Genomic DNA, 18,498 nt, shown 5'->3' on the forward strand with positions numbered 1-18,498 from the left:
GGTGTATAATGTTCTAATTTACACACTGTCAATGCAATCGATATTGTCTCACATAGATATAATCTAGGGTTAAGAGAAACTGCTAAATATTATAAAATTAAATATTAAAGCCCTACACATGTTTTATCCTTTTATGGCAAAAAAAAAAATAATAACCCATAAGTAGATTATATATGTCGGCTGTAAATTAATGCAAAATAAAATACAACTATAATTTTAAGAAGATTCGATCGTCAGTTTATATTTTGTTCGGACTAATTATTCTAAATAAAGTGTCGATAATAATAATAATAATAATAATAAAAAATTACAAATAGAACATAATGTAGTATATAACAAGCACAAATACTGATAAACAAAAAAATAAAATAAAAACGTTAACCTAAAATTGCAAAACATAATATTTAATAATATAATATAATAATATATAGTATAACGATACTGAATAAAGGAGCTACAATATAATAATAAAAATATTAATGATAACATAATTTTACAAAAGTATAATAATTAATCAATTATTAGTCTATGTAAACTTGTAACGATAAAGAATCATAATTATTAATTTTATGATACGGTAAGTACCGAGCTTCAAAAAAAATAAAATGTCAGTATTATGTAGATCAGTAATAAATACCACTACACGTCTACTCACTTAGTATTACTATGTTTACACGACAATAGTATTATCATCTACTAAATTTTTGTCTAAAAAAAAAAAACAAATATACATCTACCCGAAAGAAATAATACATTCTCTTAATAATAATATTAATAATTATAATAATAAAATACTAATAATAAAAAAAAGTTCTAATGTAAAATATATAATAATAATATATTAGCAGAAAAAAATCAATCCTACAACGGTTTACTAAAAGAAACTTTTGTTACTTTTAATTAATGTAAATGTTTTTTATTATTTTTATAATATTTTTTTTAATCATTTCCTTAACGATCTGCCTACTCGATGCTTAAATATGTCGAAGACATTACATACCTATAGTAACCTAATATTATACAATATAAATTCTATAAAAAGAGGTACACGTGTAAAAACTAATTAACGCTAAGTTAATAATAAATAACGCTATAGTCGTACGAGTCATTTTCGATAAAAAAACAAAAGTAGAAAAAAGATATATCTATTACTATGTAAAAAAATAATAATAATAATCATAATACAAAAATTGTTCTAATAGCGATTACTATAGTATAATATTATGTACTGTTCTGTCGAACAATCAGATTCAAAGGTCATAATATTAAAAATTCACGAAATCGCATCTATTTATCTAAATTCAATAATAATTAACATGTTCGACGATGGCATTATACTATTTTAATATAAACAAATTGAAATTACTAATTAAACTATAAAAAAAAACCTACAAAAAATAATTCTGTCTTTTACACCTAGATTAATTAAAAGAATCATACTACAGGATAGACTGTGGAGTAAAAAAAATTAAGATAGTATTATCAAATAAAGTAACATCACAAAAAAAGGAGATTTCTTTTTTTTTATAATTTTTTTTTTTCTTTTTTTATAATTTCACTATAGTTACTAAAAATATATATTAAAACATTATCCTAATTATTGCGAAAGGTAAAGGTGAGTCCATTTCAGTATCCGTGATTGTCACTTTAAAAAACTTTAAATGTCTTTTTTTGTTTTAAATACAATTAATAAAGAATATTATACAATATCATTCGATTTACTACCTTGGCGTTGAAAAATTATTCTAATAAAACTTACAAGATATGATATTATTTCATTTAATTAATTTAATTACACTGTTACAATAAGTATATAAAAAAAGAAAATCGAAACGTTTCATTTAGTATTTATATTTTTTTATAAACGATCTGAAATATCTAATCTACCCTGTGTGTACAACATTGTAATTTATACGAGTTAATTTGTGATGTAAAATTTGTTTGCGCTTTCGAGAAGAAGAAAAGAAAGATAGAGAATGGTAAAGTAGCACGATTGTGAGTATATTATGTGAAATAAGAAATAGACGTAGTGTGCGAAAGTGAGTCAAGTCGAAGGGAAGATGGAAGAGTAGTAAACAAATAGAAAATCGTGTGACGGTTTTTACAAGACAGCCATTAATCCGGTAGAGAATACTTATTGCGGTGATTGGGTCGTTTATTGCATTGTTTTGTAGTAATCTACGTTTACACGGTTTTGCTTGTAAAAACTAACAAAATAAAAAAAGATTAACAACAACAATAACAACAACAGCGTAAGAACTATAAAATATATGCATATGTATAGGTTAAATATAAACAATATCGCGAAGATAATAAAAAGTATCAAGACTTACAGCCTACGTTTAATTTTATTTACTTAAAGAACGTATGGAATGTAAAAAGATAAAATAACATAAAAATTCAACTAAAAAAAAAAATGTATTTATATATATATATCACATAAAAGCGTTTTTGTTTGCTTATAATTGCTGGACCAAATTGCTTCAGTTGACTAGTTGAAATAATAAAGTTAAAAAAAAAAGGAGAATGTTTTAATAGATTTTATTTGTAAGAAAATTGAAATAACTAACATATTTCGCAGCTAACAGTGATTTTTTTTTCTACTTATTATCTATACTAAAAAAACACTAATATTATAATATATTATTGCTTATTTTTGTCATTTACGTTGTCTTTTTTATTTTCGTGTAAACGAACTCGAGATTGTCATTGATGAACACAGTACAAGGACAATAGTATTAATTTTTTTTGCAGACCGAATACATAATATATAACAAATAATATATTATGGTCGTAGGTTTTGTATAAAAGGGAAGGGAGCTATTGCGATTTGTACAATATTATATCATCCATAGCATAATACAATATACGTACTCCACTAAGCCCTGAACACATTAGGTATGTGATTATAAATAAAAATTACAAAAAAAAAAAATATATTTAAAAATTATAATAATACCTAATAAAGTACATGATATGAAAACGATTAAATTTTATAGCGACAACTCAAGCAAGAATCGAGATGAACAGTGTTTTTTTTTTCGCTCTACGGTACACGTTATAAAATACCTATTGTGTCTCTAAAACACACTGTCGATATTCCTACACAGACGTTTTTTAAAGATTAAAATAAAATAAATTGTCCAAAATGTATGTTCATATGTGTTTGCGAACAAGTAACATACTACGCATTACATACATTGTTAGTGTTGTAACCCTAAATATATGTATATATATTTTTTTGTTATTTCAAAAATCTATTATTGTTTTTGAACAATGATGATTATTGATAACGATATTTCCAGCCCGCCCGAAAAACCACACTGTTCTATTTTTAACTGTCAAATTTTATTTTTTCCATGAAATAACATGAAAAAAACAACGACCGTCGGTTAAGTAATGGCTTCTTTTTGTACAAAAGTACAAATTCAAAGAATCTGTCTACGTCTAAGAGTGTGTGGTTTTCAGCACAGGTGCCTACGGGAATATAGTTATTATTAAACGACGACAAACAATAATATTTCCAAGCACTGAACTCAATATACCTAGGAAGCAGCCATGTTGTATATCAAAATATCATGGAATGTAAAAATGCCACCATAATTTTCCATGATAAATATTTAAATGCCAGGTTAGACGATGTCACGCATATAGATAATAAACAAGATCGCTCACTGTTATTTGTTGGCAATATAGAGTTCGGTGAAGCAAATTTTCCACCATCTTTATTAAATCAGTGTTTATATATTTAACAAAAATGTCTGTAAAATACACACTACCCAGATGGTCCGGTTTTTCGCTTCATCCGTTATCACAAGTTAGCATTCTAGTTTATTATCTATATCCGTGAGCGATGATAACACATCGGCACACACGGTGATAACGCAATCATAAATTATATTCGATCAATCGTGGAAAAACCCATAACAACTTGGCGGCCTCCCACTAGCGGACACTTTCATAAACGGCAAACTATATAGGCAATTCGCATTCCATATAATATTATCGAGTCCAGTGTTAATCCGAGAGATAAATTATTATTTGTTACCTACCTAAATGTAACGAGAAAATAAAAAAACATAGTAAAAAAATCGATTAACGTTTTCGTTGGTTTTTCAGTTTTTGATTGTTAACGCGTTTTTGCTCGATCGATTGAGGAAGTATCGATTTGTGTTTGGAATTTGTAAAACAAAAACCAAAACAAATAAAAAGTAATAGTAATAATAATAATAATAATAATAAAAATATTTATTCAGCCTTGATGCAGATCCTCTTCGCATTTGGGTATGTCGAATATTTCGGCGAACAGCGGCGGCAACTTAAGCATGTGCCAATTCGACCTGAACCATTCGAGATAGGCCACATGACGGCGGCCGATGGTCCTCAGTTCGGGCAATTTCGACAATACGGATTGTGCTAGATTTTTGTCTCCCCCGTGACTCTTGCTCAGCTGCAAAAATAATAATAATAATAAATATATTTAGTCGTTTATAAGCGAGTAAGAAAAATAATTTATGTTCTTCGTGCGAGACGCTCCAATCTTATCAAAAATTATTTCTTCGTTGAAAAATGTTCATGTAAAAATTAGGTTCCTTTTTGGCGGAACAAACAGCTGTAGCTTTATTTGTTACAAAGATAATACAAAACGCACTTTTTCCGGCCAATGGTGGTAAATTAAATAAAGCATTTTTCCTGAACAGTTTTCCAAAATTGTGATACATAATTACTTTAATGTACCGTTTATTTGCAAACAAGAAGGCGAACGACAGTGTGACCACTTTACAAGTCTATACTTTGTTTTTTTTATTTCTTAAACACTGCACAGTATAATCCTCACCAGCCATACAGATCAATAGACAAATTAAAATTACATATGATAATGTGATAATATTTCAACTAATTAAGTCATTAATTTTGTATCACATGGTTGTAGTAAAGAAACAAAATTGAAAATATTTACTAGAGAAATATAATTTCGTCATTCTGGTCACACTGCAGCTGGCCTGCAACTCCTTGGGTTAGGTATTATTATTGCTAAGTTGACAATTTTTTTTTTTTACATCAATCTGTACTACAATGGACGGTTTGATTTCATGTTGGGAAACAAACATTTTTTTTTTTAACAAATCTCGGTACACTAAATGTTTTTTTGTTGCAATTTTCATCCAAATCGGTTATGTGGTCTTCGAAAAAAAAAACCACGGACTTATATTGCACACTGGTCGAAAAGAAAATATACTTTTTTATTTTTTATTTTACAACGTTCAATTATACTGTTATTGTGTGTCGTGTACGCAACATTGTCCTCGCATTGGGCGCGTGCACGCTGTTAATTATTGCTGTATCTTCTTGGCGCGCAAAAAAATACAATCATAATACAAAATAAGGCAAACGAATTAATAAACAAAAAAAAACAAACGGAAAACAAATTTAAATAACAATCCGGCGACCACGATGTCACCTCGTGTGCACGGCGGTATTTGCTTCGAACGTCTCGGCGTACCGAGAAAAATGTGGCGAGCGCATTATTTTGCGATTATAGTTAACAGAGAAAAAAAAACATACAGACACACACTGCTTGTGTGTGGAGATTATGAAGGATAATAGGTCGTTTTAATCTGTGAATTGTTTCTGTGTACGACATCGACGACCGCGGATATCCGACAGCCGTTGTGTACCAAATTCTTGCAAATTAAAAATGCAAGTTTTTGCCCATAACTTTGTAATTTCACTACAGCAAAGCGAGTTTATACCGGGACGGTTTGACCCGGTCCAAAAGGAGATAACAGAGGATCTATACCGATAGAACAGGATCGACTGTTAAGGGATGATTAATCGGGGATAAAGTGTTTGTTGCGTCGTTGTCTAGTCTCGGGTGGTTTTTCGCGTTTTATGTTAACAATGTAAACCAAACGAGTGACTTACTTGTAACTTGAACGCTTCCACGATACGGTCCTGACTGTGCTGGACTGTCTTGACATCAGACACTCCCGGTCGGTCGGGCGTCAGCAAGACTATGGCGGCGAAAAGTCCGACTTCGGTGTCGGTCAACGACAGACTGTTGAACGACGTGACCAATTGAAAAACGTTAGTGGCGAATTCCACCTGGAAAAGTCAAAAGAAGAACAATTGTCGTATACAAAAAAAGGTTAAAACGTTGCGGTGTAGTAAATTGATAATAAGGTGTTGACCGATTGGCCCACGACGCGATTCCACACACAACAGCATTAGTTAGTGTAAACACCGGCTTAAAAGTAACCGCGAAAAGGTCTTTGGGCGAATTATTGGCACTATGGGCTATATAACGGATTCGAGTGGATAGTGTAAAATGTGAGTAATTGATTTGGAAACGAACATTTCGCCCGGACTGCGTTGACAGCATTCCGAATCGAGTTGACCCGAGGCTTTTATTAATTGCATTTTCCAGCACACTATGTGGTCTGTGTGTGTGTGTATTGCCCATTTGCCAAAGGGGCGACGTCGAAGATCAATAAACCTCTCCAATGTATTTTACGCTAATGGGTAATGTTTACGTGTTCGAAAAGCGTGTCAACGGGAAACGTGTGTCTTGTACCACTCCATTAAGTTCGTGACGTGCTACGTCGAACATTCAACGATTGGCGTTTTTTTTTTTTTTACCCTGCCAACTGCAATCGATTGTCTGTGTTATAGATAACAGCGCTGTTGTGTATACCGAGGTTTTCGCATTGCGACTGGGCGTTCTTCGTTTGGTCGCCGACAGTTTTAAAATGCCTACGATCGTCGCCGAGGATGTGTTGGCAGAGTTTGATTTGTTTAGGATCGGACACAGCGTTAAAAACAATCGTTGCCTCTATCTGGAAAACCTAGGAGCCGAGCGTTTTGTTTTTGGCCGAACAACTGTGTGTGGGACTCGCACGTGCGTCGGCGGTTGTGACAACAAACATGTTTGCCTACGTCGTAAATGAGTTCCAGTTGCTGTCTCGTGATGAACGTGCCGTCGTAGAAGGTCAACGAAAGGTCCGTGGCCAGTCTGGAAACGTAGCACAGCCACAGTTCGAAAAATCCCACTTTGATCAATATCAGTTGGTCGTCTTGACTGAGGTCCACGAAACCTGCAAGCAAAATACGGTCAATCAACGTCATTGCCCCGGCATTCGGTCGACCGTGTCAATTATAGTTACCCGGCACCCTCTTGGCGAACTCCACTACCCTCTGCACCGTCGGCGTGATGTGCGCGGCCAGCTGTTGCCATAGCCAGATCTTTTGCTGTTCCTCGCTGTCGGCCGTCGAGGAAGCCACTTCAGGACTAGAACAACCCTGGGCCGGCTAAAAGCGAAACGTATTTAGCAATTAGTTGCATGCATAACCTAACCATATTAGAGCAAAAATCCGCATTTCCCAAAGTTCCAGAGTTCGGAATTTTGCAAAACCGGATTTTGGAATTTAAAAACTCTTATTTAAGATATTTTGTTTATACATTACTTAAAAAGCGATATATACGGTTCAGAAATTAATTGTAAATAGAAATGAATTTAAAAATAACAAATACAACAAAAGAAAATGTCAAAACTATAACGATAGGACGTACACAATATCAACTCAATTATGTTGTATGAAATGAACAACTAAATTTATAAAATATATAAACATTAGTATTAAGTATGGGTTATCGAGAAATTGACAAACGATCTGTCAAGGCCAAAAGTGGTGTAAGTCGCGATAGTTCAAAGTTGAGAAACGTAAGGTTAAAGTATTAAAGTAACGGCTCAAATAATAGTTTTTATAGTGTATTCAGGTAATCCATTTGATGTAGGACACTCATTTCCTCGGAAAATATGAATATTTTGACAATTATTTTATAAGTATGGACTTGGTTATTTTCAAATGAGAACATATGTTTTTAATTCCATAAATATAAAGACAAACAATTAAAAAAATTGTTAGGGTTTTAATTTTTTAATTTTCATCAATCTCTCCGTTTGCTATGACAATGTAATGATTTGAATTTAAGATCAATATTCATTCGGTTCTGATAATAGTAGCCCAACAGATTCCTATTAAATAATAATATTGACCCTTTCAATATCCCTGTCACCGTTACTGTGTTTGAATAGGTAGATGAGGTCCGCTTGTCTATCATTATCTCAAAACATTTCGTCATGTCTGTTTATCTCGTCTATCGGACAATGCAAACATAAATATGAATTTTATGAAATACTGGAATTTAGAAAGCCGAAGTTAATTATCATATAATATGATAATTATAAGGGGAAATGTAATATCTTTGCAAAGTCATAACAAACGAACAGATTGATGAAATTTGCCAATGATTTGAAGCTGTATATGCAAATTCAATCACCCAGCGATTATTATAAATTGCAGTCTGATTTGGATAAATTTTAATGGCGGTCATTAAAAAACTGATTGCAAATTAATGAGAGTAAATGTTTACAAATTACTTTTACAAGAACTAAATCTTATAATTATCACCAGTATTATTAATTAATGGCTGTAACCTCATTGCTGTAAATCATGTTAAAGGTCTAGGAGTTTTCCTATCTAGTGATTTATCTTTTACGAGACACATCCCATGTATTTGTAATAAAGCTTAACGTACATTAGGAATTTTAAGACGGAATTGTAATGAATTTCAAAATATTGCATGTTTAAAAACTTTATATATTGCACTTTTCGGTCTATCTTGGATTATGGATCTATTGTATGGTCTCCATGAGTGGCTTGTGATGTTAACAAGATTAAATCTTTACAAATCGATTTTTAACTTTATTATCCTACAAGATGAATAATAATAAAAGTAAACACGATAAATTGCTTAATAATATAAAATGCATTTTCTTTTATGCAGAAGAAAATGTCTGGACAATTTACTAAATACCAGAATCGACTGTTCGAAAATGTGGAATTTAATACCCATAAATGTTTCACAAGTATCGCTTCGTTCCTGATTAATACACCTATATCCGTGCACAGAACTATAGTGGCAGTAAATAATTGATAAAGTAAACGCAAAACCAGCACGATGAAACCTGAAATTCGGATTTTCAAAACCCGGTGTTTTCGTGTAGTAATCCGAAATCCGGATTTTCGGATAATCCGTGTTCATGTCAGGACACGGGACACTTTTCTACAACCCCCCCCCCTCCTCACCCCCTCCCCTCGTGTTAGGTGCAGTGCTACTCACGGGCGAAGCGACAGGTTTCCGGAGCAGCGTTCTGGTCAGCTCGTCCGTGTAATCGCAGTTGGTGAGATGAGCTTGCGATATGGCGGCGATCACGTCGTACGACACCGACACGCTGCCGCAGTTGGTCTCGATGACGGCCGCCGCCGCCGCCGCCGCCGCGGTGGTTATCGCTTCCGGGGTGACCGCGGCTATGGTGACCGGCGCCGACGGGGTAGTGGTCGTAGTGGTTACCACGGCCGCGGTAACCATCGAGTCGGCCGCCGTCACCGTTTTCGTTTCCGAGTCGAGCTGCTCGCGGGATCTCTTCGGCACCCTTCCGTATCGAACGGCTGTTGTGAACACACACAAAACACACAAACGTTTGTTAGCTATTTGCGTCGAAAAATAAAATTCGGTTCGTTAATTAGAGTGGCGAGAAACAAAAAAAAACTAGTTGTTTTCTGCGAACAACATCGGACCGTGGATACCTGTTTCGGTATATCTGTTATCACACTCTATCACTTACCGCGTGAAAGTGAAAGTGTAACGCGAAAACGGCAACGTACAATATTTCTATTGTATCCAGCCCAATATCCATGTTAATTTTATTGTGCGTTTCGTTGAAACGTTATTATATTTTGCCAAAGTTGCATTATTTCGAGTCGCGGGGTGACTCGTAATCGTTTACCGGTCCAGATAAAGCAACTATTAGTCAACTGTGACAATATGCGTGAACACTATTGATTGTTATTTCTTTCAATTAAATACTCTGTTGTATGATAGTTACCCCGTGCGCGACGAAAGTGAGTTACACAACGTGCACGAGCGCAATTATATTGCCTATCTTACTAATCGAACGGTTCCAGCACTTAACTCTTAACTGAATGCGTTCTACCTTTGTACAATAAAACTAAGCAAAATATTAGATTAATTGGTTTAGACGATCACCATTAGACGTACGTAGTAAATCTATGACAATTTTTTTTACATATAATGGGATTTTAGATACAAATTTAATAACACTTTTGCTTTATCTTGGTTTTGGTTTTGGTTTCTGGCAGACTACAGCGACGGAAGAGAGTAGAATAACAGCTAAAGATAATGTAAAAGGATGTGCGTTGAAAAGGGCTATTAAACTCTACGCGATCACATTGAGAGTGAACAATAAATGACGATAGTATAGTATAATAATATTCAATTTCTAAAGAGTTATACAAATAATAATCAAAAAACGCAGAGTCAATGACACGTCCACGTTGCGTACTAATACAAATTATCAAAAATAAAATCAGGTTTTGAAAGTATCAAAAAAACCTTATATAAAACTCACTTACTTTATACATCAATAAGTATTTGTAATTTTTTATTATGATTTTTAATTATTTATAATATAATGTAAAAAAAAAAAAAAATGAATAATCTCTTAACTTTCTTTTTTTATCTACATTATTGTTTTGTCGAATAAACGCTTAACCAAATAAAAACCAAATTAAATCATGCATACATTAATAAATTAAAGATAATTAATATTCAAATGAGAAAAACGAAAACACGCTTTTCGACTTTGGGACTATTTACCAATGCGTTTTAATGCTGCCATTGGTGTTTCTTGCAATTTGCATCAAAGTGCTTTGCAACTTGTTCAAGTAACGGGTGATTTATTTAAATAGACCCTATCGCTTCGAAAGTTTGTTTAAATAACTTTTATATTTGATTTATCTAACGCAAAATTTCATTGAATATTGTACTAATTAATTTAAGTAAATCGAACATTACCCGTACCTACGATTGTACTGCGGTTGTAAATAATTGTAATTCATTTCAGGCATTTAACAAAAGTAATAAAAAAAAAAACACCGGCCGTCGCGTCGGTGTTATCATATTATTATAATATACTGTTTACAGCAGACGGTAATCAAATTTTATTTACTAAAATACATTTTTTTTTTAAATAAACACATTTATATGGTATTAATTTTTTTCACCCCCAAGTAAAATCATTTCTTGTGTGTTATGCAAATTGTAGTGTATTTATTTTGCTTATTATTATTGAAACGCGCCTGCACGAGGCAAATCATTGTAATTGACTGCGATGTAATCTCTAGTTATGTTATATTAGTTTCTGGCAAACGTGTTTAGGAACCAAACCTCCGACTGATTATATGTGTATCTACGGATCGTGTAACATGAAGTATTTTATAATTGAAAACCATACCCTAGGGATGATGGTGGTCGTGACTAAGCCATTAACGTGGCAAAATTATACCGTCGTTTACAGCCGACCATACGTGGTTCGTTATTTTAATTTTCCAATTAGGACTTGACGCACAATTTACTGTTAAAATTACATTTTACATCAATTCGGCTTGCTTATACCGGAACACATTAAGGAGACTAATTTTATTTAAATTTATAATAGAATCGACCGTCGAAGTTATGGATAAAGCTCAGTCCCGCATCAAAAAGCTAATATTATAATAGCTATTATTATATAATATAATGTTAACTAATATTACAGTATAGCATAATAACTGTTTAACTACCTTTTACTAAATAAAAAAAATACAGAAATTTCATGTACTTGGACTACAAAATACCGAAAACGGAAAATCTATTTCAAATGAGTCTTTTTGAATATTTCACTTCAAACTCTATACATTCCAGTAAATTGCGTTTAAATATTTCAAGAGATTTCGAAAAACATTAAACGAACATTTGGTACGGTTAACATATTGTTAAAATGGGGTTTTTTTTTTCAAAAAAACATTTGTAAAATGATATTTTATTATAATATTATTGTGAAAAAATTAGGTGCACATATTTATATTCATATTTCATATTTTTAACTAACGTTTTTAAAAATGTATTAGACAAATATTCGCTATTTTTTATCGTATGAAACCGTTTGAAAATGTTTACAAATTTATCGTTGTATGGAACTTTAGTTTTTACATTAGCTTCTTCGAAAACGCTTTCGGATACGAAAAAAAAAATTAAAATTACTTAAAACACTGCCCGTCGACAGTGAAGTGTTTCCACCGACAATATATACATATATTATATATTATTATAATATAGATAATATATGTATATTATATATAGTTATGTATATTGGCCATTATGTAAATACATAATACTATTATTTGGCTTCTGGGTGCTTTTATAATATAATTAGGTATATTTAGTTGGACGTATGCGTCCGCTATGGTTCATTAACGTGTCTGTTTTAATATTATAAACATTATATGCACCGTGTATAACTTTTGTAGTTGACGTGCAACTCTCCAACGTTATTTTTTAATTAAAAATGTTAATACATTTTTAGGTAGGTGACCTAACTACTATCTCGGGGATGCAGCGATGCGCCCCCCATAATCCAATTTTGCCTTCTGTACAAACACACACACAGTACCTACCTACCTTATTATTCTAGTCAAATGTGTGCCCGCGGTTTAGCACTTTTGACACCGGATTTTAGAGTTCAGTGGCCGAAGATCAACTTACACACACACACACATACGGTTAAACATAATATGAATCTACATATTATATTTTAGACACAGTCGTTGTCCAAAGACAAAAAAAAAACACCTACGGCCGGCGCACACCTTTTGCCACATGCCATTGCCTTCGCCATGCGTGCCAAATGTCATACGGCTTATACAGGGGGATTCGTCAAGGATAAGACACTGGTTTCCTAGGGTTAACCCTATTCGCTAAGAATTGCGACTGGTCGATGACTAGTTAGTTTCCAAAGATAATTACTTTTCAAGTTACTAAAGTTTACCTGACCCTCCTCCCGTCGTAAACTTTAATAACGTCAAAATTAATTATCCAAAAGTGGTTATCGGCCAGTTCAAATGTTTAGGCAATTATTCTTGATTTTAAAAAATTATGTATAATATACGTTATCGCTTAGACCGGAAAAGTCGATAGAGCTCTGGAAAAATACCAAAAAAAAAAAAAGGTTTAAAATTTAGTTGTTTTATACATTTATAGTATTGTAAAAATAACAAAAACAAAAAGAAAAAATGTTCAAAAACATAAACTACACGGTTGCAATTGTTTTCAGAAAACATGATCCGTCTCGTTCTTAATGAATCGCCCTGTTTCATAGGATGACGTCGTTTGTACAACAACCATATTACCTTGCACTTGATATTATGCGTACGGATGTGATTACCATAATATGTTTTATACAGCGACAAGTGAAATTATACTACTTACAAATTGGAACGACCGTGTGACATCTGACACGAATTACACGTCCGGTACATATTCACTCAGACCCTCTTCGTCGAAAAGCCAACTAAGAAGGAAATACAAAAAAGAAAAACTTTTAGGGCAACTCAAAAAACCAGACCTCAAAATCCCAATTCCTAGTTGCTGTGATAACTACCCAAAAACGATGCCATAACGTTTATTTGGAAAACCATTGAATACTCTTGCTTTTGCTGCCAATCATTTCGTTTTATTAGAAACAAAGGTACCCTTTTTTAATCAAGTTATCCTTATCCTATCTAAAAATCGCCTTTTATTATTATTATAATTTTTTTTTTATATGATTTATACTTACTTATAAATAACACCACTAAGTTTTTAATCGTTAATCAACCGAAATAATGAGTTGATATTATCAATAAAAAAATCATGGCTCGTTTAAGCCGTGGGCAAATCTAAGAAAATGACCAAAAACTGAAAAACGTATAGACCTGATATTCTTTTTAACTGTTCACCTTTTAACCAGTACAGCAATTATCTAAATCTGTTTAATAAGTAGAGGTCAACTGCTGAATGGGGATATGTACCTTTACAATGGTGCTTGAGCTCATGTTAGGTTGCTTGAGCATCAATAATAAAACAAAACCTCCCCCCTCCCCCGGTACAAAATCTTGTCAAATAGGAATTTATTGGTCTCAAGTCTCAACTCGAACGGTAAAACTGAATACAAGCTAGTGATTTGATTTAGGTAACTAAAGCCATTGTCGAGACGAAAATGGTTACTACCCGTTGTGAACGAATAGTGTCTCAGTTAGACATTCTACAACCAATTTTATACTTATAATCCATTATTCAGTACCTTATACTCACGAAAGAGGTGATTGAGACCATAGATAGCAATGTGTTTAAAAAATAAATTAAAAGCGCTTTTGTTTGGAAAACGATAGAATTCTCTAGTATAGTACAAAGAAATTTATCAAGACAATGCAACAATCTAAAGGTCTGATAAATGTCTGTATCAATACCTAGCTTTTGACCGTCTGGACCTAACCGCAGGTGTAAGACTGACATAGGCTGTTTCGTTAATAGAATAATAATTTATGTTTCTAGTCGGAAAACGATTGTACTTAGATGCAATATGCTTGATAAATGGACGGTTAACGTAGTAAGTTTTTCATTTCAGTTGCTCCGGCGTGGCTTTGAAAAGTGTTTATTTTTCAATCAAGAGGGTTTTTGCAATCTAAGTATATACGTGACCGAAATTCAATTAACGCGTGTCGAGTTATTAGGATTTAACGTTTAGGCGAGGAAGCAAATGCGGATATAAATAACACTGCAATCTACCTCGTTAAATGCTAATAACACGAAAGGTATTCATCCAAAACTGGTTATCGACCGGTCATTACATCATCGGTCATTTTGCATTACATCACACTGCTTTTCGGTTAGGTACACCCAAAAAACAGATGACTTTTAAAAGTCACTCCTTCGTGTTACCCTTTCAAAATATTGTTTTCGACTAGAATATTGTATACACATACAATAAGGATTTTATTTCAAACTAGTGCCGCTGAAATCATAACTATATACTTTCATAGAAAAAATACACACCGTAACATTTGAAATTTGAATTGCCCTATGCACACGTATAGTGTATATACTTACAGTCTCTGGACATGCCCACAGTCAGGCATTTCTTGAAACGACAGTACTGGCATCGGTTTCGGTTTAAACGTATTACCAAGCATTTTCCGTCCCTCAGACACCGGTATTCGATTTGTTTTTGTATGCTCCGCCTGAAGAAACCCTGTGAAGCAACAAAAACACACAGTTGAGTACACAATATCATAATATAGTATATTATTAATTATTATCCACGGACATTGGTCTAGGTTCGACTGAAACTGCTTTGTCAGGTCTACAAACAGCTTAGGTTGTGCTTTTATGTGTGGTTTTTATTTTAGATTTTTTTTTCAAGTCTCACGCTAAAAAATTGATTTTTGTTATGTTGTAATTTATGTAAAATTCGAGCAAAACTCACAAAAAAATACAACACGTGAAGCAAAGCCTTCCGAGTATTTTTTCGCCTAATTAACGATTCAATTAAAATGTATTTTAAGTTTTGATTTCAAGAAGGCCATAACCTATACCGTGTTACACGATGAATATATTATTATATTTTTAAACAATCTTATACGTTTACACTTTCAATGAGCTTTCTGTAAAATAACAATATAACGTACTTAACCAGAACGGTAACTAACAACGTGGTGATTGGACAAAAAACTAAGAGTTGATATTTTCTAAAAGTATTTTGCAATTATGCAAATCAATTTTACTACCGAAATAATAATATATTATTTGATATGTCTACAAAAAAAAAAAAAAATGATTTGATCACTATCAAGTTTAATGACCGCCTCGACCACAATTTTGAAATGAATATGTCTTACCTCGTGGGTCATTCCAAAATTTGCGTCAAGTCACGGAATATGTAAGTACATTATAAGAGATTGTAGTTAAGAGATAACAGATAAGAGATTAGAGGTATGAGACAAGAAATAAGATATTAGAGATCTAAATGGGGTGGATAGCAGGGAAGGCAGGAGTAGGCTAAAAGGTAAAAGAGGAGGATAGGAAAAGAACCCCCCTCTCTTCCCCTGATCCCTCATCGGCTAATCCACCTAGTCCTATCTCTACTCTCCTTACCAACGTGCTTGAAGCGATACGAAAGTTAAATTTAAAAATTAATTAATAGATTTTTTGACATGGATGTGCCTAGATTTCGTCTTTCAGCTTCCAAAGACTACCTTACGGTTTTTAAAATTCATATTATGTTATTGGACCGGATACAAGAAATTTCGTGTCACCATTTTCGCGCTACACTTTCACGTGATAAGAGATAAGAGATTAGAGATAAGATATAAGTGATAAGAGATAACAGATAACAGATACTAAAACATCCAATCCTCGATTCAATGTTTTCCCGTAGAGCAGAGAGAAAAACTAGTTTTTTTTTTTTTTATACTGCTCTGGTGGTTAAATTGTGCTGGAATCGCCATCGTTTTGTCTAGACAAACACCGTACGATCAAAACTACTTTTATCTTGATCGAACTAGTCACAATCTCTATCTACGATGATATTTTCTTGTGAAGCGAGACGGATCACGCCGACCCGCATCGGGTACTGCGCGAATCTCGTCGGATGTAAAACGATAATACTATATAAAGAATGCATTGCCGTTACACAGTATTTATTCTTAATATTGCGAACGTAAAAGGAGAAAAAAACGACGAAGGTCAAAGAACCGGATAATCCAACGGTAACCGTATTATATCCGCACCTGCTCGTTTTTCCTCTAATAAACGTTTTCAGCAAAAAAAAAAAGAATCACACTTACTGCCCTCTCGCCCACTACCGAAAATATATTATAAGGCACCACACCCGTTTTAAAGCGAGCGCTAGTTTATTTTAAACGGTCAAGTATATAGTATAAAAAAATGTTTTTTTTTAAATTTTAAATCTCATCTGGTTAATAATTTACTATGCTCGGGAAATCGGTCGGCGCGGTATCATCATTTTATACTAAATAGGTTTGTTGATTACATGGAACACTATGGAAGTGGCTGGATGCAAATTCTTCATTCATCTTCTCGGTCAATTATTGCCGTTTTTTCATCTACTTAATGTCTTATGACAGATTACTTACCAAAAAAAAAAAAAAATACTACCTCTTTCACGCTCACACGTTCTACTCATAGGTATGTTTATATACTATACATAATAAGAATACATGAATGTGTGAGCGGTGTGTGTGTATCTAACTCTTATTAACGACGCGAGTTGAATAACACATATGGACATGGTGAAGTCAACGCACTGTCCGTACGCATACTAATATATATATACATATAATTATATCTCTCAAACACAATATATGTAATGTACACAAGTACACACATACATACCCGTCTCACTTCAATAATTATAATCCGGTTAAATTAATTAGCCGTCCGCGGTTCTTTATGGAAAACGTTCGGTGAATTATTATTATAACAGACTCTGGGCGTGTTCGTTTAACAGCTAATAAAATATTGTATTATCTATTATAGTACATGCGAATGCGGTATTTGCGGTTTAAACAAAGAGGATATCAGTTTGTTTTTTTTTTATTTCATAATATACTCACAACGGTTTGGCTTGTGTGCTTAGTGTATATAGACACTATGCTAGCAGAAAAACTACTATAAGAGCCGGACGGAGGAAAAAAGTGTTTGTTTATAAGGCGTTATCCGACAAAGTCACTCCGGATTAACGGTAAAAAAAAAAATCAATTGCTTTAACCTTAAGCACACACACAAACACCTGTCCAGATAAAATGACCGTTTCCGTTTGCATTTATGTGGAATGTCGAGGGAAGTTGACTTATTTTACTGGCAAGTTTAAGGTAGAGTGAATGATCTCAGATGCAATTTATCTTTGAAATTGTACAGAGTAATTTAAATATAGTTTTACCCTTCTTCTGTTGAAATAAACTTAAACTTTTTATCCGTTTTCGAGTGCTACAACATAATGATATAATAAGTCTTTCATAACAGACTTTGGAAACGGTAGGCTTACGAACAGTGTGTCCAGGAATTTAATTAACCGGTAATGAATATTATTATTATACACCAGCGTATGTCGACCAAGCGACTTAGACCTTTGTTGTTTTCCTTAATTAAATTTAACGTCGAGAATACAAAATCGCGGTCTTATAAGGGTTGCACGAAGTTATCTCATGATTCGCCATAGGTGTAGTATAAAACGGTTTCACATTATATATCAAGGTAAAAACATCAGGTCACTTTACGCTTTACAACCATATATATTAAGTAGAGTAATAAAAAATATAAATCAAGAATAATTTGCGGTGATTAAAAAACAATGGACATGATATATTTTTTATATCTCTAGTCGAAAAATATTTTAATTGAGAAGCAAGAATTACATTTTTTAGCGTTGCAAAACCTCAAGGCACGCTCTAATCCCATCCGAAATAATTTTCAAATGTTATGAGTGTTTCACGAGTACACTTAATTCTTATGGCATGCACTTACGGTGATTAATATTG

The 18,498-nt window shown here is 33.1% G+C and overlaps 1 protein-coding gene across 2 annotated transcripts in view; it reads right to left on the reverse strand.

The window, feature by feature from the left end:
• Positions 1-247: 247 nt before the first annotated feature.
• LOC126838551 (ecdysone-induced protein 78C) overlaps positions 248-18,498 on the reverse strand; it is a 55,648-nt gene continuing 37,397 nt past the window's right edge. The window contains exons 3-8 of one of the 2 annotated variants that reach the window (XM_050573059.1): positions 15,050-15,191; positions 9,185-9,513; positions 7,164-7,308; positions 6,937-7,094; positions 5,926-6,105; positions 248-4,450 (exon numbers count right to left, since the gene is read on the reverse strand). In XM_050573059.1, the coding sequence (XP_050429016.1) occupies positions 4,253-4,450; positions 5,926-6,105; positions 6,937-7,094; positions 7,164-7,308; positions 9,185-9,513; positions 15,050-15,191 (1,152 nt within the window). In that variant the 3' untranslated portion in view covers positions 248-4,252. The remainder of the gene's footprint in view (positions 4,451-5,925; positions 6,106-6,936; positions 7,095-7,163; positions 7,309-9,184; positions 9,514-15,049; positions 15,192-18,498) is intronic. The other variant, XM_050573067.1, reaches the window with a different exon arrangement.

The sequence above is a fragment of the Adelges cooleyi genome, unplaced genomic scaffold (genome assembly GCF_023614345.1).
Source record: "Adelges cooleyi isolate 19-005CV unplaced genomic scaffold, UGA_ACOO_1.1 ACOO_flye_CR_arks_rails_tigmint_CR_PRNA_108, whole genome shotgun sequence".
Classification (NCBI taxonomy): Eukaryota; Metazoa; Arthropoda; class Insecta; order Hemiptera; family Adelgidae; genus Adelges; species Adelges cooleyi.